This window comes from Kryptolebias marmoratus, linkage group LG20 (assembly GCF_001649575.2).
Source record: "Kryptolebias marmoratus isolate JLee-2015 linkage group LG20, ASM164957v2, whole genome shotgun sequence".
In the NCBI taxonomy this organism is placed as follows: domain Eukaryota; kingdom Metazoa; phylum Chordata; class Actinopteri; order Cyprinodontiformes; family Rivulidae; genus Kryptolebias; species Kryptolebias marmoratus.
The window spans coordinates 22,202,825-22,227,529 of record NC_051449.1 but is presented as its reverse complement, the minus strand read 5'-3'; the positions used below and the strand labels follow the sequence as shown (position 1 = coordinate 22,227,529).

At 40.1% G+C, this 24,705-nt stretch overlaps 2 protein-coding genes across 2 annotated transcripts in view; one reads left to right on the top strand and one right to left on the bottom strand.

The window, feature by feature from the left end:
* The first annotated feature begins 2,494 nt into the window (after window positions 1–2,494).
* gtf2b (general transcription factor IIB) lies at window positions 2,495–15,889 on the top strand. Its single transcript, XM_017430730.2, has 7 exons — window positions 2,495–2,593; window positions 3,354–3,466; window positions 8,256–8,389; window positions 9,268–9,414; window positions 11,485–11,614; window positions 12,400–12,681; window positions 15,380–15,889. Exons 1-7 carry the CDS (start codon window positions 2,577–2,579, stop codon window positions 15,511–15,513), a joined length of 957 nt encoding a protein of 318 aa, XP_017286219.1. The 5' UTR covers window positions 2,495–2,576; the 3' UTR covers window positions 15,514–15,889.
* Window positions 15,890–18,372: 2,483 nt separating this feature from the next.
* The window catches only part of pkn2 (protein kinase N2), a 46,379-nt gene continuing 40,046 nt past the window's right edge, over window positions 18,373–24,705 (bottom strand). Inside the window, exons 17-23 of the mRNA XM_037981892.1 lie at window positions 23,180–23,356; window positions 21,943–22,005; window positions 21,795–21,871; window positions 21,508–21,650; window positions 21,317–21,424; window positions 20,078–20,158; window positions 18,373–20,002 (exon numbers count right to left, since the gene is read on the bottom strand). Coding sequence (XP_037837820.1) covers window positions 19,799–20,002; window positions 20,078–20,158; window positions 21,317–21,424; window positions 21,508–21,650; window positions 21,795–21,871; window positions 21,943–22,005; window positions 23,180–23,356 — 853 coding nt within the window. The 3' untranslated portion in view covers window positions 18,373–19,798. The remainder of the gene's footprint in view (window positions 20,003–20,077; window positions 20,159–21,316; window positions 21,425–21,507; window positions 21,651–21,794; window positions 21,872–21,942; window positions 22,006–23,179; window positions 23,357–24,705) is intronic.

The window sequence follows — 24,705 nt, the reverse complement described above, 5'->3', positions numbered from 1 at the left end:
ATGAGAAGTCCCTGCATGGAAATGATAAACAGTCCCCCCCCCCCCCCCCCCCCCCCCCCCCCTTCACAAAACCACAAACCAACAACTACAAACAAACAGAAGGGTTTTTATTGCAGCTCCTTTAAGTTACTGTGTGCATAGTAACACAGCAGCAATATAATTTCCTTTATGCACTGTAAACAGAGCTCTCATCATGTGGGAAATTCAGGGTTAAGTGTTAGATATGTACCGGCTCCTTTCAGTGCATTAAAACAAGAAAACAGGGTACAATGAAAAGTATTTACGAACACTAATGTGTTGCTGTTGATGGTAATCAGCTCCCCCGGGTGCCGAGGTTTCGGTTGATGCCATGTGTGAATTTGCATGCATGTTTCAGACAGAAACAAAGAAGCACAGTGAAACCACAGACTGTTCCCATTCTTTTAAAACTATCAGGGTTTCTCTGGTGTGCAGTCTCTGTTTGTTGTGCTGTGACTTGTCTGAAATATTTCTGAAGGAGGATTTTTTTCACAGACACATACTTGTTTCTGGAAAGCATGCTTAAAATATTTCGCAATGCTTTCCAGGAACACAGACACACCTTTTAACCACTTTAAAAAAACAAGAAAAAGGAAACATACATACTATGTCAAATCAAACTTCTAAATTTTGGTCCACAGGCTGTAACTACAACAATCAAACTTAGCATTTCTTTAAAAAATTGTGTCATGCCAGAGTTTTAGACTAAGATCTTTGTTGTAGTTGTAGCTGTTTTGACTAAAACTTGAAAATAAACTTATGTGCAATCCTTATGTCACATCAAGAGGTCTCAAAATCAAAGTATGCGTTGTAAATGACTCTCAGCTATTACCAAACTAAATTTTACCTCGGTATCTGTAAAATTAATTGAAAAAAGCCATTCTGTGTTGGCTAATGTTGATTAGCTGTGGCAGCCGTCTTGAATTGGATTGACTCCAACAGTTAATCAGATATAGATGTACATTCAGTGATTACTTTATGAAAGTTTCATTAATATATTGACACACACACACACTGCAGGCAGGTGATACACAGTAGATATATGTAAATGGTAATTATATCTCAGTATCAGTATTTTCAACCACATCTGATCTCGGCCTTTTGAATTCTGATCTCTGAGTGAGGGATTTGTGTTTAGTAATCATTCACTAAAAACCGTTAACATCAACCTAAATATCACTGAGGCAGCCGGAGTGTTTTCCAAACTTTTTATTTAGCTCCACCTGCTGTTGTACACAGACGTCCATGAACGGCCATGTTTGGGACATGTTAATGTGTTAGTTTAAACACTTTTTTAGTGTGATGTTGCAAAACCATAGAACTTATTTTGTTTAAAATGATCCAAATGTTATAATGTAATAATTAGAACACATCTTATGACAGATATTCTGTTACAGCAAATCAAGTGATCCTTAGTTGGTTCTAGATTTTACTGAATTTGTAAGTACAAGAAAAATGTTCATTAAATATATTGAATCAAAAAAACCCTAGAATTCCTTGAAGGAATGCACATCGCCCGTCACCTTTCATGCCAAAGTTTTAGACTAAGGTCTTCTTACTTTGAAAAATGGAGTTGTAGCCATTTGCTAAAACCTTGAGGATAACGTTATGTTCAGTCTCATGCAGTATCACAAAATATTTCAGCTCAGGGAATGTGTTGTGAATGACTCTCAGCTACTGCCACATCAAATTTTAGCTCAGTGTCTGTAAAACTTATTGAAAGAAAGCCATTTTGTGTTGGCCAAAGTTGATTAGCTGTGACAGCCATCTTGAATTAGACTGACTCTATAAGAAAATCAGTTGTATATGTATATCTTCATTTCTGAAAGCTTCATTAAAATTTGCGCAGTGATTCATAGGATATTTTGCTAACAGACAATCTTGCACAATGAGAAGCACTTAGAGTTTTTCTTAGTTACGAATTTTAGCAGAATACTTGCAAAATTGACTTAAATATAGCTATATTTGTTGTTTCCAAGGTCAGTTGGCTGTGGCGGCCATCTTGAATCGGCTTGACTCTTAAAGTTAATCAGATGTAGATGTTCATCCAATGATTTTTTTCCTGAAAGTTTCTTTACAATCTCTCCAGTAATTTATGAGATATTTTGCTAACAGACCAGCAGATAAACAAACACGGGTAAAAACATTACCATCGGCCTCTCTCCTTTTTGCAACAGGTGATAATGAACTTATTTAAGTTTAATTTATTTCCTTTAGCGTACATTAATTACAGTGAGTCCAGAAAATTCTGATTTAAATACAGCTGTGAAACTAACAAAAAAAGTACGTGAAATAGTTCACAACCCTAGAGAAATTTTAAAAAGACATTTCTTAAAATATTTACTCACTGTTGTTTTAATCAATTGGTGGAACTTTATTTCAACATCGGCACCACTGCCTTGTATTTTTTGCTTTGCTTTTCCTCCTTCTGAAAATACTTTAGTTTGATCTCTTTGAGTGCCCGTAGTTTCCCCGACAACCGGTCACGTGATCAGAAGAGTTTATATATAGGGGTGTCGTACTCAATTGCTTCTTTGACTAAAGAGTGAAGGCTGAACATGGCGTCGACGAGCCGGTGCGTAACCACTTTAGCGAACTATAAAGCCTCTTTGTTCTCCATTAATGGGTTAGAGAATGTTGTGTCGTAAAATATTTATTATCCTTCACCTCATGAGATAAAAACAACGGGCTGCCGGTGAAGCACCTCGCCCTGTGTACCGTTAAATGTCCGGTGCTTGGTGACAGCTAGTTAGCTCGCTATTTCGGAGATGCTACTAGAAGTCGCTGTTTGTGTTGCTGCTGCAGTGTTGGAGCTTTGTGCGTCGCAGCGTAGGTTTGTGTTGTTTTGTCGCTATTTACGCTCTTTGCGTGAAATAATAGTAAAACAAAAGTTGGACTTGTGCATTAACTTGCAGTCCGACTGGCACCAGCTGTCTCATTTTTTTTGAGTAGCTGTGGGTCTGAACATTTGTAAATATTTGGATATTTACAGCTGTAGCTTTTTGAATGTTCGTAGACTTTGGTTAAGAGACTGAGTTTAGTTGGGTAACCAACTTTCTTCGTCTTTTCTTGCGGGAACCTGTGATTAAAATGTCCTTCATCTCTGTATGTTCTCCTGATACCCGTTTTCTGCTAGTTCTGTGGCATGAACAGAGATTTGACTTCCGGTCAGGTCTGATTTTCGATACTATATTTACGTCTTGGTATCTACATATTGACACTTCCAGAGCCAGGTTCTACCAATAAAAGGAAGACTGACTCACTTTTGCTAGTTTAGGCTTTGCCTGTTTTTATTACTTTTATCTCATTAAATGATCTCACTGTTTGCTTTGCAGCGGAGAAGCATTGGCCCTGCCTAAGGTTCAGTGTCCCAACCACCCTGATGCCATTCTGGTGGAGGACTACAGAGCAGGGGACATGATTTGTCCTGAATGTGGCCTTGTCGTAGGTGAGATAAGAAATTCTTCACATTTATAAATAGTTGCGTATAGTTTAGTTCCCTGTATGTGTGGAGTTGACTTCACCCAGCTGAACTCTGTGATGGTGTCACGGACAGGTCATGCATCACGCTGCAGTTTGAGAACTGAAAGACTGCTATGTTACACATAAAAACATGTGGCTTGTTTCCATGGTTACAGCACACAACAGCGTTTCAATTTTTCACTAAGTTGAATTCACAATAGTAAATATGCTACTTTCATTTATAAAACAAACCTTTTAAAGTGATAGTGTTAGGGACAGATAGTTTGTTTGATTTTATTTTGTAGGAAGCTTTTTACTTTAAATAAATGTTTAGAATAGGGGTCCTCAAATGGTAGACTGCAGTCCAGACTCACATGTAGTCCTTTCTGGACCCAGATTAGTTGTTAATTTGACTTGCGCACTTTTTCTCACTTTTTTCTTTTCCCCCATCGCAACACAAAGAGGGGACTTAAAAATACCCTCTGTCCATTTGTTCGTTACCGTGTGAGGTGGATAACTTGGGGAAAAATAAGCATCGTACTGACTTCCATTTTGGTGTGTGGATGCAGCTATTTGTAAGTAAGGTTGCCATTAAAAAGCCAAGATAGCCACCATTTCATTCATATATATATATATATATATATATATATATATGATGTGCGTGTAAATCAGCCACCCATTTATTTTAGGAAACTACTATACTTTTAAGCAAAATAAGAAACTAGAAAGCATAGTTTTCTCAAATGATTGGGGTGACCAAAGATTAATCTATGGTGGCCACCCTCTGGCTCCACCATTGTGACTGGTGGCAGATAAATTAGCTCCCTCTGATCATCAGGATATGTCACTTTGCGCCGCCTCATACAGCGAATTATCACTGCAGTAAGAGAAATATATTCTCTCTCCAAATCTATATCAGCGAAGATGTAATATAAGACTTAATCCCTTGTGGAAAACTTTCTCTAAACTTAGTTTCAGTAGATTTGAAACACGCAAACATGTCTGTACAGCTAAACACCAACGGGAGCTGTGGGAGTGCGCAGTCTGTTTGAGAGTCTGTCGTGTTTTTAGTTCTTGAAATCAAACTATATTAACACTGAAGAACATGCATTTTTATCCCCTGTTCAATTTCAGTCAAATAAAACAGTCATCTGGAAAACTAAAAACATTCACTACTCAAGACCCTCAATGACGGGGACATTGACATACCGCTTGTATAGACATTACAGTAGCCTTCATTTCCTGCGTGCGGGTAAGAGGCTGAAAAAACACCTGAGTGAAGAAAATCAGCTGTTGCTAAAAGAGAAGATCTGCAAAGAAACTAGAGTTTTTTTGGTGTGTTCTATTTACACCAGAACTGGGAAGTTGGAGTGACATAATTTCCCACTTTACTGCGTTCCAGTTGTCCCGCTCGGTGAGAGTTAGAAACAAGATGGACGCCCACAGCAAAGCCTTTATTTTTCTCACAGTTTCTGAATATGAAATCATAATAAACAGATATGCACTCCACTGACGGAACAATACTTGCGGTTTCAATACTTGCTATATACATATTAAAAAATTCCAGCTGTACGAGTGATTAAATGTGAAAAACAACTTAAAGAACAAATATTAACAGTAAAAGTAACAGTTTACCTACTAAAGTTACAAGTATTGAAATCCTAACTGGGGGTAGTCAGAGTTGCTCCCACTTTCTGAGTGGGGTGTCCCACTTAGGGGTTAGGGTTACATTAAAATCTACAACTAGGAACTCGGAAATTCCCTTTTCCCACTAGTACTGAACCATTAATCCAGACTGGATGGACTCCTGTATGTTCATTCTTTCTGTGGAGGGTTTAATTCCTGTTTGTCTCAAATGTACAGAGACAGCGGTGATAAATAAGTCTGCAAAGTAAAGCGTTACTGCAAAATTCAAACCAGCTAAAATCTGAACTGAGAGCACCCAAACCCAGTCTGACAGATGATCAAGTCCTGATAGTCCAGGGGTGGCCAATCCTGGTCCACGAGGGCCACTATCCTGCATGTGTTACTTGTTTCCCTGCTCCAACACACCTGATTCAGTGGCTGAATCACCTCTTCATGTTCTGCAGAAGCCTGTTAATCACCCATTGATTCCAATCAGGTGTGTTGGAGCAGAGAAACAAGTAAAATATGCAGGAGAGTGACACTCGAGGACCAGCGTTGCCCACCCCGGTGACAGTCACTGACTGTCCATCAACTCACCTGGAAACCTGTTTTTATTAATATTATTTATTTCTCTGTCTTTTTTAAATGACATCTTTTTAGTCAACATTTAAAGCCTTTAAGGATCTTAAAGAGTGCATGACATAAAATGATTTGACTCCTGTTTTTTATCTTTTAGTGAAATAAAATTAGAATTTAAAAGTAAAACAAAGTATTGGAATTTTTGAAAGGTATGTTAAAATATAGTTTACTTTGACAAAAACAAGAGTTTTGTTTCATTTTTTTTCCTCTTATTTCACAGTCAGATAATGAATACAAAGCCTCTGCAGGTACAGATTAGTTTTATAATACATATAAGTATATTTTACAGTTGCATGTATCTTAATAACGATTCTGGATCTTTGCTTGAGAAACATTTCTTTCGGCAGACCTTTCTGAGCTTTAATTAAAGACCTATGACCTAAAGGATAATAATATTTCCACGAGAAAAAAAAGCATGAAAGTTTTGTAAAAAAAAGTTACAAAAGCTTTTATTTATTTGATTGAACTTTTAATAACGAGAGTAAAACAAAAGGTTTTCAGTCTTTTCTGATCAGCTTAATTTATTTTGGAAAGAAAAAGAATCTAATTTAATACCACACACTCAACACTCTCAAAAAAAGGTTTGATGGGGTGTTAGGAGAGAGGAGGAAGCTGTAAACTAAAAGTTCTCTGAATAGAAAGACAGTTATGTGTTCTGTGGTGAGATGGGTCCACATTTCTGCTGCCTTTGAGAAAAATCTGTTGTCTGGTTCTGCGTGCCAACGATGAGAAAACCATCCAGGCTGTTATCAGTGAAAGGTGTAAAAGCCGATGTCTGTGATGGTTCGGAGAAAGGCCTGACTTGGATACTCATGAAGGAACCATTGATGCATTTTGAAGATTAAATCAAGTTTTATTTGATTAGTCCTCAAATGAAATTTATACTGCAGCTTAATACAGTGTAACAATGATGGGTTATAAAAGAAAACAGAATCAAAATGAGAACATTTAGAGCTTTATAAGGACTTATTATTCAAGGCAGGGGGCAGGAACTCCCTCCTGTTTGTGTCCTCCTTGCGGTGGAAACAGGAGAGCTGACTGCAGACGCCATCGGTTCGTAGCTTCGGTCTGAAGCCCGTAAAGGTGTTGGAGTCCTGAATTTATTCCTGCAGTCGTGTCGGTGAAACACATAAAACTGCTGTGTCTTCTTCAGCACCTCAGCCTCATCCGTTATATATGTCAGGGATCTCACAGTTTTTTGTGACGATTAAGAAATAATTTTAATAGTTTGGCGTTCCATCTGTTACGCCTTGATCAGCTGCTCCTGGATGTAAACAGGTCCCCCATTGCCATGGTTACTCACCATAACAGATGTCCACAGCCGTCAGTCACACCAGCAGGAATCCCATCAGGATGAGAGTAACACTGAAAAATCTTTAAAAACGCAACACCTTTTCTTTTTTAAGATGATGTTCATTACTCAGAAAAGTTTACTAATATTGTGAGCATGTTTTCTATGTGTTAGTGGTTATACTTACAGTGGAAAGGTTTTATAATTTAGGTTATTAAAAGATAAATGTGCATATTACAGTATGAGTAGCAATAATTATGTGATGCAGACTGTAAGACTTCAGGGAACAGTTCCCCTCTAATGAGCCCCCTCAGCACAGAGCGGGTCAGATGGGAGACATCAGCTGCTTTCTGATGCAAGCTTAAGTTCCTGCTTCCACAGCTTCAACAAGCCTCTAAGGAGATGAATGTCACTTTGCTTCTTCATGATTGTGGACGACAAAAAAGGCAGGATTAAGATATCAACTTTAATATGTAAATCCATACAGAAGATCCAAATAAGAGGAGTTAATGGCCTTAATAAGACTGTTTCTCTGCTGTTGTCACACCCTTTTATTTTCCTTCTACATCCCTGATTTGATGCAGTTTGATGACTGAAGAGACATTAGAATCTCAGTTTATGTAAAAGAGGTGGAGATGAACTCTAACATGACTTAACTGTATGAAAATCTACATTTCTTCCCCATTTATTTACAGAACACAACATTCTCTGATATGGAACCTCACAATGTTGCAAGTATTTGTGACAAGAATAAAATAAAATTGAAATTAAAGATATATATTTAAAAGGAGTCCAACTCACTTTGAAAATCTACAGTTCTTAGAAAAAAATCAAAACATGAATAAATAATCAGTACAATATCTGAAAACTGTAAGCCTGAAGATGTTTATTTGAGGGGAATGGTTCTGAATCTTCCATCATCCTCTGATAATTATTCCAGTGGGATGTAATGTGACACTCAGGGACATCACACCAGTTTCATGTGTTTATTGGTTGTACATGAAGAGGACTTGCTGTAAAGCCACTGTTGAAATCATTTCCTCACTCAAAGTTTGTTTTAGAAGGAAAGAGATAAAATGAACAAAGCAGGTATGACTGTCGGTACAATAACTGCTCAGATAAATCTGTTTAAAACTTACTACTGTGATTATTTTAGAAACTGATTCTGTATTTTGTTGCTCAGACTGATTTAAACCCAGTGTTTGAACTGTTTCCTCAGGCGACCGTGTAATCGATGTGGGCTCAGAGTGGAGGACGTTTTCTAACGAGAAAGCTCTTAAAGATCCCTCCAGAGTGGGAGACGCTCAGAACCCACTGCTCAATGGAGGAGACCTGACCACCATGATCAGCAGGGTGAGAAACCTCTGTCCGCAGTTAGAAGTCAGCATCTCAGCGTCACTCTGTCAGCTGTTAGATACAGAAAACACATTCAAGTATTTCTAATTTATAGCACTTTAAAGAGATAAGTCAGCCTCCTTCAAGAAGGTTTCTGTGTAAAAGTATAACAAATATTTCTCACCTGTTTGATTGCTATTTAAATGACCTCAGTTTGGAGAAATAGTTTAATTCTGATGAGCTAACAGCTAGTCTGAATGCAGCTAAGACCAAAGCAGACTGATGCTGTTTTAAAACAGCTGCAGTCTTTAAATCACACAAATGTTATTACATAAACTTTTACATCACTGTCAATTTCACATTACATGGTTATTTTTTGCAAAAAACATTATCAACTTCCTGCCAGAAGTGACCGTGTGCTGCCCTAAATGCTACAGCTAGCTGCTGCTGCTTTCAAATATTTATTGAATTCTATTTAAACAACTAAGAAAAAAGATTTTAGCAGTGAGTCTGCTCAGTCAAGCCATTATTAGCTCACCAGTATGGTCTGAACCTGTGTGAACCTTTTAAAGACTGGAGCAGTCCACTTTGGTGATAGCTGTTAGCTCGTCAGTCCTCTCCAAACTCAGGTTGATTAAAAAGCTGTTTATGATGCATAAAATTAATTATTTTTGAATTTTACACACAACCTGCTGAACTGTTCATTTTTAAATGTTTTGGATGTTTTTCTTGTCTCAGTAAAGAAAATGAAAGGTATTTTTTCTGTCAGATACAGAGTTGAGTTGTGGTCTGAATGGTGATGATGCTGAAAGAGTCTGAGCTTCCTGCTTTCTGAAGCAGCAAAGTCATTGTGATTTCTCGTATTTTCTGATCAGTGTTTGATGTTTTCTCTCCAGGGAACGGGGGCTGCCAGTTTTGATGAATTTGGTAACTCCAAGTATCAGAACCGGCGGACCATGAGCAGCTCTGACCGGGCCATGCTGAACGCCTTCAAAGAGATCAGCACCATGGCCGATCGCATCAACCTGCCGAGGAACATTGTAGTAAGTTCAGACCTGGAGCTGTGCTAAGAACTAACAACTGCCTACAGACAAACTAAAATAAACACAAATATGTTCGTCTAGGAGAAGGTGTGTATTTTTGGTTTTGTTTACTGCCACGACACAAAATGAGTCAAGGAAGATACTGTCTAAAGCACTCTACAGTGAAAGTAGCAGTTCTTAAAGGAATAAGTATCACTTGCTGCCTTTTTGTTCTGTGGTTGAGCAGATATTTTGTCAGCAGATAGACAAATGAACACAATGTAGGAATGGTTGTAGACCTAATCAGTTGTGTGGAAGGGTTTTGGGCCCCCAGTGATCCACAGCAGCAGTGGAGAATGAGAGATGGATGTATGGAAAGGCAAAAGGGTCAAAACACACCTTGAGGTTGCAGGATGCTGCGTTGCATTTACCTCTGACTCAGATCTGGAATGACCCAACTTAACCACGATTCAAGCCGATGCCTCGCTGCGCTGCAACTGTTGGAGATGAGTTGGCAGGTCAAAATGGAGAGAAAACTGTGAGAAAATAGTTGAAGCTTCAGTTGGAGTCAGAGTGTTTGTGTCCAAGCCACCAGTAAACTGGGCGGCCACGTTTTGCACAAAGCTTGCAAAACCGAATTCTATGCCGTGCAGAATATTTTGTTGCCCACCTCTGCTCATATCCTACTCACCTCGACCCACAGCATTTATTGTAATACACCTCTGTGGCTCGTGTGTCTTTACGCACCAACTGCAGGAGTCAGAGAAAATGCGTTCCACCTGTCTAATGGTAGCCTAATGCTAAAGAAACCTCCTGAGGGGAAGCTCTGCACTGAGGCTGAACGTCTACAGGAGATTTGTTTTTTCACAAACACTTCAGTAGATTTTTTATTTTGGAATTGCAAACGATGTATACAGTGTTAAGTTACAAATATGCATGTTATCAAACAGCAGCCAAAAAAAAACAATGTGGTAATTCACCAAAAATATAGCTGTAGTACTCTAGATATACAGAAACTAAACTGAGAAGGCGTCCAGATGCCTGCGATAACGTGGTGACTATTTAAGGACAACATTTGTCTTGCAATATATATTTTTTATGTGCCTTAAATCCAGATATGCAGCCCTGCTGCTTGTGCAAGAATATAAAGAAAAACCCACAAATGTTTCCAGACATTTTAGAAACTCTCTCTTGAACTCTGTTTAGTGTAGCTTAGTGAGACACTGACTTTAGTTGCAACTTTTAAAACCTGCTAAGAGTTGTTCTTAGGAACCAGGCTAACAATTATTAGCTATATTAAACTGACTCAGTTTTTATTCATTCAAACACTGAAGTAACATGTGTCCTCATAGAGGTAGTACAGTAAATATGTGTGACTGATTAAAATGAGAAACAAACTGACAGAAGTCAGATAAAAGTTCATTCAGCTGTCACTGCTTTTCATGTGTGAGGCGGCCATTTTAGATTTTAAGGTTGGGGTCGGTGGGAAATCTGACTGGCTGAGTCAAAACTCTGATTTTCCTGCTCATTTTTCTGACTTGAAACCTGGAAATTTCATCTTTAGAGAACAAATAAAACATCAGGCATTTAATAATCAATATTGTTGTCAGCTAAGAAGCGGACTGTGGTCAAAGATATTCTTTTGTTAAAACTGTGCAACGTCAGAATAATTGTTTGGTTGTTAAATTTTAGCTAATTGTGTTTGTAAACAACATTCGTTTTTATAGAAGGACCCTCAATTGACGAGAAAACAGCCTCTAATTTTGGGGTGTCAAACTCCATTCCTCTGGGGTCGCTCTCCTGCATGTTTTAGATGTTCTTGCTTTAAAACACCTGGTGTAAATGGATGACTTGTTGCTGTGCTCCTGGAGAACTTGATGATTTGGTGAGGAGGTGATTAAACCATTTGAATCAGGTGTGTTGGAGCAGAAAAACCTGAAACTCCCAGGAGAGTCTGACACCCCTGCTCTAAAGGGATAAAGTTCAGTGTTAGCTTGTATAGTTCATCTTTTGTCATAAGAATGACTTGATGTAAAGTTTATCTGCTAGTAAATTTCTGACTTTTGAATTTCTGTTTTTTTTTTTCTTCAGGACAGAACAAACAACTTGTTCAAGCAGGTTTATGAACAGAAGAGTCTGAAGGGACGAGCCAATGATGCCATCGCTTCAGCCTGTCTCTACATCGCCTGCAGACAGGAAGGTGTACCCAGAACCTTTAAAGGTCAGATAAATGTTTGACTTCCTGCTGAGCCTTCAAACGTCTGGGAAAGTCTCCAATTTTGGTTCAGTTTTTTCCAGGTCTGGTTAAGTTTGGGAAAACATTTTTGTTTTCAGACTCTTGTCCTCATTGTATTTCATAAAAGATAAAAAAAATCTTAAACAAATTAAGTATTTTCCACATTAAATATATATAAACATCATAGACATAATGTATAACATGACATGGGCAGTATTTTGGAGACAGAAAACGTTTACGATAAAGATGAAGATCAATTAATTGAGTTAAAAAGTGGTTGAAGGGCAAATGAAAAGGAATGACTTTACTATTAAGGTACCTTCATAAAGGGTTTATTATGCCTTTATAAATAGGTTATTTACTAGTCTCTGCTGCTGGAGTGGGATCGTGGGGGCAGCAGCTGGAGCAGAGAGGCCCAGACATCTCTCTCCACAGCCACCTCTTCCAGCTCTTCCAGGAGGATTTCAAGGTGTTCCCAGGACAGCCAAGAGACATAACGGCTGTTTACACATTGCTGCACGTTGGTGTTAAAAAATGGTTTAAAAAATCAACAGAGAAATCTGAAAATTAGAGTTTGGAAAAGTCTCGAATTTCAAAATGGAAAATGTAAAGGGATCCTGAGAGTTTAACACTGACATGACTCATTAAACAGATTCAGTCTCAGAAATGTCACAGTGGTGAAGTGATTGATGCACCTGTGCAACATTCAGGTGGAGGTTTGAGATTCTGGCAGAAGAGACAGCAGACCTGTTTTTATCCCTCTCCTCCAGAGATCTGTGCCGTCTCCAGGATCTCCAAGAAAGAGATTGGTCGGTGCTTCAAGCTGATCCTGAAGGCGCTGGAGACCAGCGTGGACCTCATCACGACGGGGGACTTCATGTCCCGCTTCTGCTCCAACCTCGGCTTACCCAAACAGGTGCAAATGGCTGCCACTTTCATCGCGAGGAAGGCCGTGGAGCTGGACCTGGTGCCCGGCAGGAGCCCCATCTCCGTGGCTGCAGCAGCCATCTACATGGCCTCGCAGGCCTCTGCAGAGAAGAAGACCCAGAAAGGTGAGTGACAGCACCGCTGCTCTGTTGACCTGAGCCTGAGCAATCAGAACTTTAACATTCATCCTGATAGTCCATCCAATCAGATACCCTTACACTACACTAAGACTGCATGAGCTGCTCAATCACCTGCAGATTAATCTCACTCCCCTCCCTCTTAAGGGTTGCTAGTCTTTGTTTGCCTAAATTTTATATCAGGATTGTGATCTTGACTTATTGCTGGACGTGTCAATGAGTTTGATATGTGTTTCCTGGCTGAAAAAAATGAGCTTGAACCTTTTTTTTGCCCTGTGACGAGATGAAGCATCATCCTAAAAAATAACTTCATCATCACCAAGCCTACTTTGAATTGATGAAGTGAGAAAATGTCCACTATGGCTGCCTGCCTGCTCCACATCATCAGCTGGAAATGTCACTTGAAACTTCAGTGGAACATCTAAAGCTCCAGCATCATCTCCTTGTCCGAGCAGGGTGGTGATTCATCACTGAGCATCACTTTCATCCAGTCATCCTCAATCCATGCTTCAGCCCACTGGAACCATGTTTTCTTCTGTCTAACTCCTAATGTTGGACCTTTTAGGTGGAAATCCCATTTTCTTTAGTTGATTTTTACAGTTACAGGGCAGCAGCAGCTTCAGCAGAGATCCTCAGAGGTTCCTCCTCATTGGAAGTGTTTCCAGGCCTGCTGAGAGATTGTGGGTCTGCCCTGAGGTCCTCTTCCAGCCTCAAACACCTTCCTGGAAGGCCTCCAGAAGACATCCAACCCCCCTCTCAACTCTTTTTGATACAGAGGAGCAGCAACTTTTTAAAAACTGAGCTCCCCTCTGTGCCTGAGGGTGAAGCCAGTCATCAATTCACTCACTCTGTAGTGGGAGCTCATTTCAGCTGCTTGTATTCACAAGCTAATTTTTTTCAGCCGTTAGTTTTAGACATATCTCTTTTGAGGGCATTAAAGTTCATTTGTCTGGACAGAGAAGACAGATGGTTTGAGAGGGGGGTGAAGGAAGCCACACGTCAAATAAAACAAACCAACTTTAAACAGAGGAGGAGGTTTCAGGCTTCAGCTTTAGAAAGCTGCCTTCGCAGTTTCACTCCAAACACTGTGTTTATATATTATAAACTAAATGATTCTGCTTTCTCTTGTTGGGACTTGAAGCCATCAGGAGCTGGTTTATCGGTGCTGCCATGTTGTCCTGGATACTCTCCCTACTTAGTTCTTTCTGCATAGAAGAACTAAACATGTTAAAATGAATATTTGAACATACAGCAGCAAGGTTAGAAAGACATAAACCAACACAAGCCAACGTGGAAAAAGTTATGACGTGTTTTTTTATTTTATTTTACCAAGAGCAATGATCTGTTTGTTAGCATGAAGGTGGCGAGACTTCTAACCTGTTCTGAAACCAGCTGGCAGGAAAAAGCAGTCCTCTTCAGATTCAAACAGCCTATCACTGATGATCCATGCACGTGACTGAAACACCAGGTGGACAAAGAGCCTATCGACCCTCAGGAGGGAGGGAAGTGAAACTAATCTGCCAGCGAGTTCAGCTGCAGAAACAGCATCTGACGCAGTTTGAATCGAGAAAGCTCTTTTTAGATGAGAAGTGAAACATCGTCACAAACAGACGAGGTCCAGTCGATTTGTTTGAGACTCTACCTTTCAGCTCATCTCTCTCCTCACTGCGATGGATTACTACAAACATCAGGCCTGGGATACTTTTAGAAATAAAAGTTACATCTTGAGTTCATACTGTAGGAAAAAAAAACCCAGTGCAGTTTAACTTTATAGGTACGCAAAAGGTAGAATATTCAGCTGCCAACTCAAACAGATGAGTAAACGTCCTCCATGTTCCTGTATTGTTTAGAACCTGTTGAGTAGTATTTTTCAAAACTGGGTTCCAGAGTGAAACTGCGAAATTCAAGCCTTATATTTCTGTGAAGACGGCCTTTAGAAAATGGCGTCAGTCCCCACACTAATCGGACCTACGACGCTGAGTGTGACTGATTCTGTTTGTGGTGCAGACGCTGGGTTCTCAACAGAGTAAAACCTTCATGTGATGTATGTAACATCCTTAAACAGAAACCAAAGAAAAATAATGACAATATACATCGAGTATATGTTTAAAAATGTGGGAAATGAGAATATTTTAAACACACACACACACACACACACACACACACTTGTGAATTAAGAATTTTGCCTGATGAGGTTTGAACACTGTGAGGAGAGCTCTTCCCTCCAGCCGTCCCTCCCTGGACGTGTCCATTATGTTGACATATTTAGGACAGGACTCTGTCCTGCATGTCTGGGTTCCTGTAGTTTAATGGGACACAAAGATGCTCCACTTTGTCTCCAGCCCACTAAAAGGATGTCGTTTTTTTTGCCATCCTCGTATAGTGTTTCCAGTCTGGTTCCTGTCCGATGTGTTATCTTTGTTTGTTCTATCCGCCTTGTTTCCTGTTTCTGCTGTATTTTTATGGCAGCGTTACAGCACCACACGCAGGCTTGTTATAGTAACTACAACCTTTTGGGTTGTTTTCTGCATCTCTGTGTGGGTAAAAGAATCCTTCCTAGAAATGACACATAAAAAGAACACCGTTGGACACTGTGGACAAGGAATTAGGTCAGTTGGTAAAAGCACTGATCCCTCAGGGTTTAGATCTAACAGATTTCCCCTTTTTTCCTCCTGTTCTTCCGCAGAGATCGGAGATATCGCGGGTGTTGCAGACGTCACCATCAGGCAGTCGTACCGACTCATCTATCCACGAGCCGCAGAACTTTTCCCTCCAGATTTCAAATTCGACACCCCCGTCGACAAACTGCCCCAACTGTGAACAAGAGTCTTCCTGCTCCATGCCCAGGTTTCTCTGCTGTACTTAAGTTTGTTTTGGATTTGAACAGTTTTTTTTTGTTTGTTTTTTTTTTTTCTTCTTGTCCAACCAGCCTTTCTGGAGGCACTCTGACAGGAACACCGTGGACACATTCCAGTGCTTAAATAAACAGCTTGCAGACTGTACTTACAGTATTTCATTTGAGTGTATATACTATACCATGTATATATGTCCAAGTGGAAAGTTGTAACTGACTCTTGCAATTTTAGCCTCTTTTCATACTGTATACATAAATGCATTTGTTTTGTAGGAAAAATCTGGTTCTACTTTGTTTGAATTGTTCCAAATAATTTAAAAATAAACAATTTTCACGAAATCAGCTCATGAATTGATTTATTTTTTGAAACTGAAGACTTCTAGTTCAGTGATAAATGAGTTGTAAGTAAGGGTGACATTCATGCTATATTTTGGAAAAAAAATCCCCTGACGATGTTTTTCTGTTCCTTTTGAGACGTCAGAGAATGTCAGATTGGTTTTTTTGTCCAGTGACTACAGCAGAGCCGTTCATAAAGCATCTGGGATGAGAATTTCTCCAGAACTTTTATTCTAATTAAAAACAAAAACTTAAGGAAGTCATTGCTTGTCCACTAAAGGAGCTCCCCCGATCGCTGGTTAGAAACATTTTTGTAGTGAGTCGCTGCCCGTAACATTCTGCACAACAAACATTTCATTGAAAACCATAAACTGGAAGCACTCAGAGAACTCAAACCTCACAGCGTGATTAAAAACCAGTGTGATCTGGATCAGCACCAACATTTAATCCATTGTTTTTTGTGACAATCCCAACATTTCCTGAAAATTTCCTCCAAATCTGTTCTTTAGTTTTTACCTGATCTTTGCTGACAGACAGACAAACAAACGGACACAACCGAGAACAGAACCTCCTTGGTGGAGGAAACGACAGGGTCATAACCCAACTCCAGAACAAGCAGCAGATTGATGGACTATAAATAAATGCAGCTGATGTTTATTTTATTTCTATTAGGTCTCCCATCTTCGTGTATCCATTAAAAAACCCAGCCTGCTGGCTCTCCGGTGTTCCAGCTGACACAGAAGTGATGATGAGTGAAGAGTTTGACTCAAAGTCCCTTTAAATCAGGGACTGATGGAGTTGCTCTTCCAGCAAAGTCTTATGTTTCGACACAATGACTAAATGAAAGTTTAAAAGAATGATATAAATCCAAAGTTTTTCTAATCAAATACTTTCTCCCTTAATTACAGTTAAACTTGATTTATTTTTGTCTTGTTGAGCCGAGGGGAGCCTGAATAAAAATATTTCCATTCAGTGTCCTGAGGGCATGAATATCTGACATTTATGTTCTTAAACAAAAGCAGTGAAATCATGAGTTAGATAAATAAATAAATAAAAATTTATTTAGGCATTTTCCCCTCAACTGTATCAAACCATCAGAAGCTCCTAATGATTGTTTGTTTTTACTCTGTAAAAAGCAGCACTGACTTTAATTTGAATGTTTCTTACATGATCAGGTTGTTTTGCGCTACATTAATAATTTTATACATCTTAAAACAAAGTTGTTACCTTTGCTGTTGGAACCATCCTGCCTCTACAAGAGAATAAAGAAACACTGAAATAGGGTTTCTGTTTCAAGCACGACTGATTGGAGTATTAATAATAATATTATCATTTAGCAGCACAGATTCACTACTGAAACAGCTGTAAAATAAAGATTTATTAAAGGGTGAGTTTTGTTTTCAGAGCAGTATTTGTGTTTGTGAGGCTCTGGATTGTCTGCAGTAAAAGATTTAAAGCCTTTTGAGATTTAAGCTTTAAGAAGACCTTTCATTATTCAATAAATAGCTGGAAATATTGGGATGAATTTTCAGTCTATATGGCCTAGTTATAAGTCAAAGTGTGTAACAGACAAAAAGAAAAGTCACTATAACAAATGTTCAAAAAAAGTTAAAAAACAAAAACAACTGGACTTCTATTCTGTAGCTGAAGACGTTTCGCTTCTCATCCGAGGAGCTTTCTCAATTCAGGAATTGAGTCCAGTTGTTTTTGTTTTTTAACTTTTTTTGAATTTACCATGGCCTGGATGACTGAGAATCTACACCAGCATATAACAAATGTTTAATTTGTGAATTCATGATAGGCAAAAAACAGTGACTGTAAAAATGGTTTTTTATACAAATTGCCCTGAAGGGGAACAGCTGGGATTTGGGTCATTTATGTACCATCCGTACAGTTTCCGTCTGCTCTGGAAGCATGCACAAGCAAAAATAACACTTTGTACAATCTATTTTCATAATTAAGAAATGTAGATAGTTAAAACCTTTGATAAAATTAGTGCTTTCAGCTTACCTGTGTACATACAGTATGTATAGATTATACCCCTCTGTAGTGATTCGTGTCATCAGGTCTGAAACATGTAGTCGGATCAAACGTGCAAACTGATGGGAGGTCAGCGGGACAACGAGGGGAGCACTTTAACGACACTTTAAACTGAGGAGTCTGCTCCCCCCTCCCTCCCTCCCTCCCTCTCTCCCTCCCTCTTGATTAAAACAGCAGCTCCTCACTGGTTTGAAGAGCTTCTGATCCGTCTGCTTCAACGAGGACAGGATTCTTTTGGTTTTCATAGCTTTAACTGTTCAACGCACTTAAATCTTGAGTCCACTGAGGTATTGATAGATATATATATAAAAAGGGTCCACCACGACTGGCTGTTCATCAAACATTAGAAAAACCATACTGTAACACCACACAGGACTTGAGGAGTTCAGCTCTTTTGAAGCGCGGCTCTGTGGAAAAGTGAACAATTAAAACCTTATTTGGTGCAGAAAGCTCTTTGAATGGTTTATTTCTGAGCAGGTTCATGAGCTAACAGCTAACCTGAGCAAGACCAGGCCCAAAGCCGACCTCAAACAGCTCCTGTCTCAAACATCTGATGGCGCCTCGTGCAGATGCTGTTTTATAATCCCTCACATGCCGCAAGTTCAGTAAAACGGTATTTGTGCTTACAATGAAGGAATGCACATCGCCCACCATCTTTCACGCCACAATTAGAAACTACGACTATTTTATGTCAACAAATGACAGAGTTGTTAAAAATGATGTTCAGAGTTTGTGTTACGAATGACTCTCAGCTACTACCACAACCAGTTTCAGCTCAACATCTGTTAAACACACCGAGTTAGAGCCATTTTTGATTTTCATTACAATCAATCCTGTGGGTTCAGGAGATATTTTGCAAACAGACAGATCCAAAGACATGACTGTCCACCTTCACCTTTCAGTGGCAGGTGATCACATCCTTCCATGTAAGTAACAGTGTAATGAAACTGACAGCAGTGTGAGGGGTGTGTGTGTGTGTGTGTTTGTGTGTGTAAAATAGTCCCGGCCTGAGCTGCTGTCGTTCGAACACAGCTCCACTCATACTAGCTGTTCATTCCTCCGAACGGAGGTGGTTCAAAGAGCTACCTGCGACAGGGAAGATATTAACTGTTCACGACGTCGCCACAGAAGCTTCAACAGATTTGTTCCGCTTTAAGAACCGAGCTCAAGTAAAGACGTGTGAGCCACTAGAGGGCGCCAGAACAGAATCGACCGACTCGTCCAACTGGATGTCTGCTAAACGCGTTGCAGGTGGCATGTATTACTGGATGAACTGAGTTCTACAGGAGGAGGAGGAGGATGAAGAAGTGATCAGGCTCACTTGGGTTTTTTTCAAGTCAGGAAGCAGCAGTAGTAGTCAATGTGTTTGTTGGAGGTGAGTGTTCAGTGACGACATACTTTCAGACACCATCTCTGCAGAGCTACGCTGAGGGCTTTACAAAGAAAAAACACAAAATATGCAACCGAATATAATCTGTACAGGTAATAAAAAAACTGAAGACTGACACTGAATACCATGATTGTGATGTTGTGGATTTCTCAGAGTTCATATGTGATAAAATCTTCTCAGTGGTCGGTCAAAACACGACGACGATCTGTGAAGGACATCCATCTTCAGTCCAACTGAAGTCCATTTGATTTCTTTTAAAACTTTTCTTCATGTGAATTAAAAAAAAAAACAACAACAGACAAACAAAAACAAAGAATGGTGGCTCCTGATGAGGCTTCATCTGGATTTTCTTCTCAATGGCACAGAGTTTCTGATCGATGTTCACTGCTCCTTCTCAACATTCAGGCCAGGAGGACAGATTCAAACAAAAAGTCAGCTGTGCTTTTTAAGTTCACAGTGTCTGTCGGTCTGCGGTGCACATGAAGCTAACACCAGTCAGCAATGTAATCAAAGTCAGAAAACAGGTCCTGCTCGCCTGAGCTCAGGACTCGGGGTTCTCTCGGGGGGGTTAAAATCGGAGCCTCTGAGGTGAACTCCTCATCAAAGTTGCTGACGTCGTTGGCACCATGGATGGTCGGCTCAAACGGCGGCTTCACCTTCTTGGCCAGCAGCCCGTCCCAGTCCATGCTCTGCCAGCAAACAGGAAGTAACGTTAGTTTTTATGTATCAGAACTAGGAGGGCTCGTTTTGCTCCTGTGTCTTACCCTGAAAAAAAGATGTTTCTTTACTTCCTCGGCATCCCTCTCTCCCGCTCCGAGACGTCGTTCTGGGCTCCTCCTCAACAGCTGAGCAGAAGGAAAACAAATATAACAGCAGCTCAGCCACAGGAGGGGTAATCTGGGGCTCTGGATGCTCCGATTACTCAGTCTGATCATCGTTCAGCCACATAAACAATGTTCCAGTTTATTTTTTTCAACCTTAAAGGAGCACTTTTTAAAAGCTAAGGTCACAGACAAGATGTTTACAACTTCCAGGTACATTGTAGTTTGGCTTTGTGTTTTGTAATAATTTGATTAGTCTGGTGTAACAGTACACAAACATCACTTTGGTAAAACAGGAAAAAGAAACTAATGTAGATCTGGTAAAGTACAAAAACACGTGGAGTTACACAACTAGTACACATTAGGCCAGCAAGCTGTGCAGTTTGAACAGCCAGTTTTTGAAAATCACGGCCTATTTTTACATTTTTATGCGCACGGCTTGCGAGGCTGCATTCTGCCATGCGCATGATTTGTTGTCCACCTCCAGCCAATCTGCTCATTTTGTACCCACCTTGGTAGCAGCCCCAACGTTTCTGATTTAATCTGCTGGCGTACACTTCATAAATGACGATCGGCAGATCTGGACCAGTATTTTAATAATTATTCATCATCAGTGTGGGTTTTAGACATGGACATTTGCCTCAGATGTTTACTGTCGGAGAGCTCCGGTGCAGGAGTCAAAAACAGCTCAAGCGCTCGAGCTGAGTTGGAGACGCCTGACGACGACTTTCTACCCATTTTCAGAGACAAGCCGTCGCACACACTTTTTTTTGAACATGTTCAAAACTCGACGGACAGAACTGCATGTCTCTACCACTCACGCGAGGAGGCTGAGAACCCCACAAAAATCCCGAGACATTCGGGAGACTCCCTCATGAGCGTTATTCCCCCGCTCGTCACAGCCCAGCGAGGCAGCACCTTAAAGGGCGGGGTCCCTGCATCTCCACCGAGTCCTTACGAGGTTGACTTAGGTACGAGACTCAAAACTCAGTTTCTAGAGCCCTGACTGAGAATAACGTCTCCACAACCAACTGTGTGTGTTAATATTACGCTAAATGTCCGTAGCTGTATGCAACACAACGTTCTGGCAGAACAGTGTTGATGAGCTGAATCTCTGAGGAACTTGTGTAGATTTGGTTGGTTTGTGTTTTACTGCATGAGGGACTCTTTCTGGGTACACACCCTCCTCATGATGGAGATGGCCTCAGTCGAAAGGAATCGTGGGTAGCGAACTTCATCGTTCACGATGCTGTCAAACACCTCCTCCTCATCGTCACCAGGGAAGGGGGACTGAAAATAGACAAAGATGAAGACATAAATGTTACTTTATATTAGTCTTTCGGTAAAAGACACTAAAATATTCACTCGCTCACCTCCCCGACCAGCATCTCAAAGATGAGGACCCCCAGCCCCCACCAGTCCACGGCCCTCGTGTATGACGTTTCTGTTAAAACCTCTGGAGCCAAAAACTCTGGCGTCCCACAGAAGGTGCTGGTCCGGTCCCTGTAACCCATCCCTGAGAGCAACACGGAGGAAATTAATTAAAACCTTTGCTTTTACAGCCAAAGAACAAAAACAGAAATATTATCATGTTTATCTTCTTTAGAGGCCACTGGGCTTCAAATCAAAGTTTTTAGTTTGATGCTGCATTTCATGTTACCTTCTTTGCAAAGCCCAAAGTCAGCAATCTTCACATAGCCCTCTGTGTCCAGGAGCAGGTTATCCAGCTTCAGATCTCTGAGGATTTACAGAGTTTCTCTCAGTTCTGAAGGAATTTGATTCTGAGTGATAAATTCTCTTAAATGTACCTGTACACAATCTTGTGGTCATGTAGAAACTGTAATCCCAACACAACACACGCCGCATAAAACCTGCAAAGACACAGAACAAGTGGCAGGTTAGAAAACATGGGTTTCACTGATGGAACAACAGGGAAGAGCCTCCAGCTGCTGTGACCATGTGACCCTCATCCCATCCAGACTCCATGGTCCCATGGATCCATTCTACTGAATTATTCTGTGACTTTATGTTATTATTACTGATGTAAAGAGAAATACAGCTATAAATATGGGTAACATTTAAGTGTTATTACTGACACTGCCTGTGTGGTTTATTGATGTAACCTAACCCAACATCATCTCAACATTATACATATATTTAAGTAAAAGATTCTGAGATCAGAAAATAATATTAGCAGATATTTAAACTGTACAATAAGAGTTTTGGAGCCATGCAGAAGAAAAAAACACTTTTTTTTTAAGTTTCAAGTATAAAATGTAAACGCTGAGATTAAAGTGGAAATATTATCAATCAAATCACCGTTTTATTGACAGAAAAATGTCCCAAAGTCATCTTTCATGGCTTCTTGTAGAGGAAGTGAACCCCAGTGTGATCCTGAAGCTGACAGCTTGTTTCAGTTCTCTCTGCTGGTCACTTTTACTGGCTTAAATACAGAATAACAGAATATTTGAGCTAAAGCAGTCTGAGGTTTATGAAGCTGAGCTCATGTAACTTGTTTCAGCCCTTCACAATAAGTTTATTTAAAAATCTTTTATTATTATTCTTTAGTAAAACAGATGCTGCAGCCTGGACTGCCAAAGGTTATATAAGAAATAAACTGGACCTCAGACTGGTTCAACTAAAATATTACCATTTTATTTGTTCTAGTTCTGTTCTTTCGTAGTTAACCCAGTAAAAGTACACCCATAACCCTTGGATACAATATTAATAAAAACAATTACAGTCCGGTCCAGGAGCACAGCAGGGTTCACTTCCTCTGGCGTTTTTCCTGCAACATTGTTACTTTTTTCCGTCAATAAAATTTAAACTTTAAACTTTCATCTCAAACTAAACAAAAATCATCTTGAATTTTTGCTTCTTTTGCGTTATCCTAATACTCGGTCATAAAACAGATATCTGGATCGAAGATCTCTGTTCCATAGAGGTGAAGTTAAAATAATCTCTTTGACTCATAGAGTTAAAGTGATGAAGAGCAGTAATGAGGAAGAAACTCATGAGTTCACATGGATCATCAGGAGCACTCACACGGCCCGGGGCTCAGAGAACACGTCGGCATGGATGTGCATCATCAGGTCGCCTCCCGCGGCGTACTCCATGACGAAACAGACATGCTCCGCCGTCTGGAAGCACGCGAACAGGTTGACCAGGAAGGGGTGGCGGACGCTGTTGACCGTCTCAAAGATCCTCTTCTCACACATCAGGCTGACAGACAGGAGGACACAGTAAAGACGTTAACTTCAACACAGGTCACAGGTCGATCCGTTCCTTCTGCCCGGGCACACAGAATAATGAGACGATCCTAGATCAGAGGCCCGACATCAGACACACAGTCTCCACACACAACCTGAAACAGCAGCTATCACAATCCTGATGGATCCAATCAGGGAACAACTCGGGTTAAAGGAGAAGACGAAGTTAAAGTTGTTTTTATATTTTTTTCCCCCCCCACAAGGTATAAAATACAGATTGTTTTAACCAACACATATTCTGAGTGATAACTGATCACATAAGACCTTTGATTAAAATTGTGTCATTTTGGAGTCAATTCTGTCTATTAGCAAAATATCTCATCAACCACTTTTAGGACATACTCAGGGGATCTATAACTGATGAGCTTTTGGCATCAGTTTAATTCAAGATGGCCGGCACAGCCAATTGACCTTAGAAAGCACAAAAATGGCTGTAACTCAATCCAAGAAATATTTTATGTGGTAGTAACAGAGTCCCTCCCAACACACTCTGAGAGTGATGTCAAGCCGTATCACAATATTTTGCATAATAGTATTTTCAAGATTTCACTAAACAACTCTAAATTTGTTATTTCTCATCATAAGATGATGTTAGTTTAAACCTCCGGCATGAAAGGGGCGGGTGATATGTACTCCTTCAAGAAATGCTAGACTTTTAATTCTTTTTTTTTTGACAAACAAAGGAGCTGTATTTACAAATGAACTAAACATGAACTTGATCAGTTTAGGTTACAGTTTTATGTCATTTTATTTTTGCTGCAGATGCATCAGGGAACTAATGCCAGTCGTGTTCCTTTATACAGCGAGTGAAGAGGTTTACAGTCTTACATGTTTCACATTTCTGCCTGCTTCAGGGTAAAACCTCAAACTGTGCTGTGCTGACACTGGGACCTGCAGCAGGAGTTCACAAATCCTTTGTGTTCAACGTTTTCTTCTCTCACTTGATGCATCCGTTACATTCAACTTATTGTCATTTTACAGAGTGGAGCCACTGAAACACAGGTGGCAGCACAACACATGTGCAGACAGATAAAAGACAACGCCAGTGAAGCTGTAATAATGCAGCCAATAAGGTGTTTTCAGGCCAAACACTTCTAAGAACTGCTGATCCCACTACAAAGCTGTTATAAGGAGCTACATGTTTGCTTTTGCACCACCAGGGCAACACCGTGATTGGTCACCACCTCGCTGTCACATCACTCAGACATCTGTTTAGTGGTTTGTGAGATATTTTGCGAACGATATAGACAAACACACACATAGATAATCTAACATGATCTCGTGTCCAGAAATCCCCAGTTA

Bases quoted from the DNA above. Each gene is read 5' to 3' on its own strand.
- gtf2b (XM_017430730.2), top strand. The intron at 3,467-8,255 runs GTGAGATAAGAA...CTGTTTCCTCAG, and splicing joins TGAATGTGGCCTTGTCGTAG to GCGACCGTGTAATCGATGTG. The intron at 12,682-15,379 runs GTGAGTGACAGC...GTTCTTCCGCAG, and splicing joins AGAGAAGAAGACCCAGAAAG to AGATCGGAGATATCGCGGGT.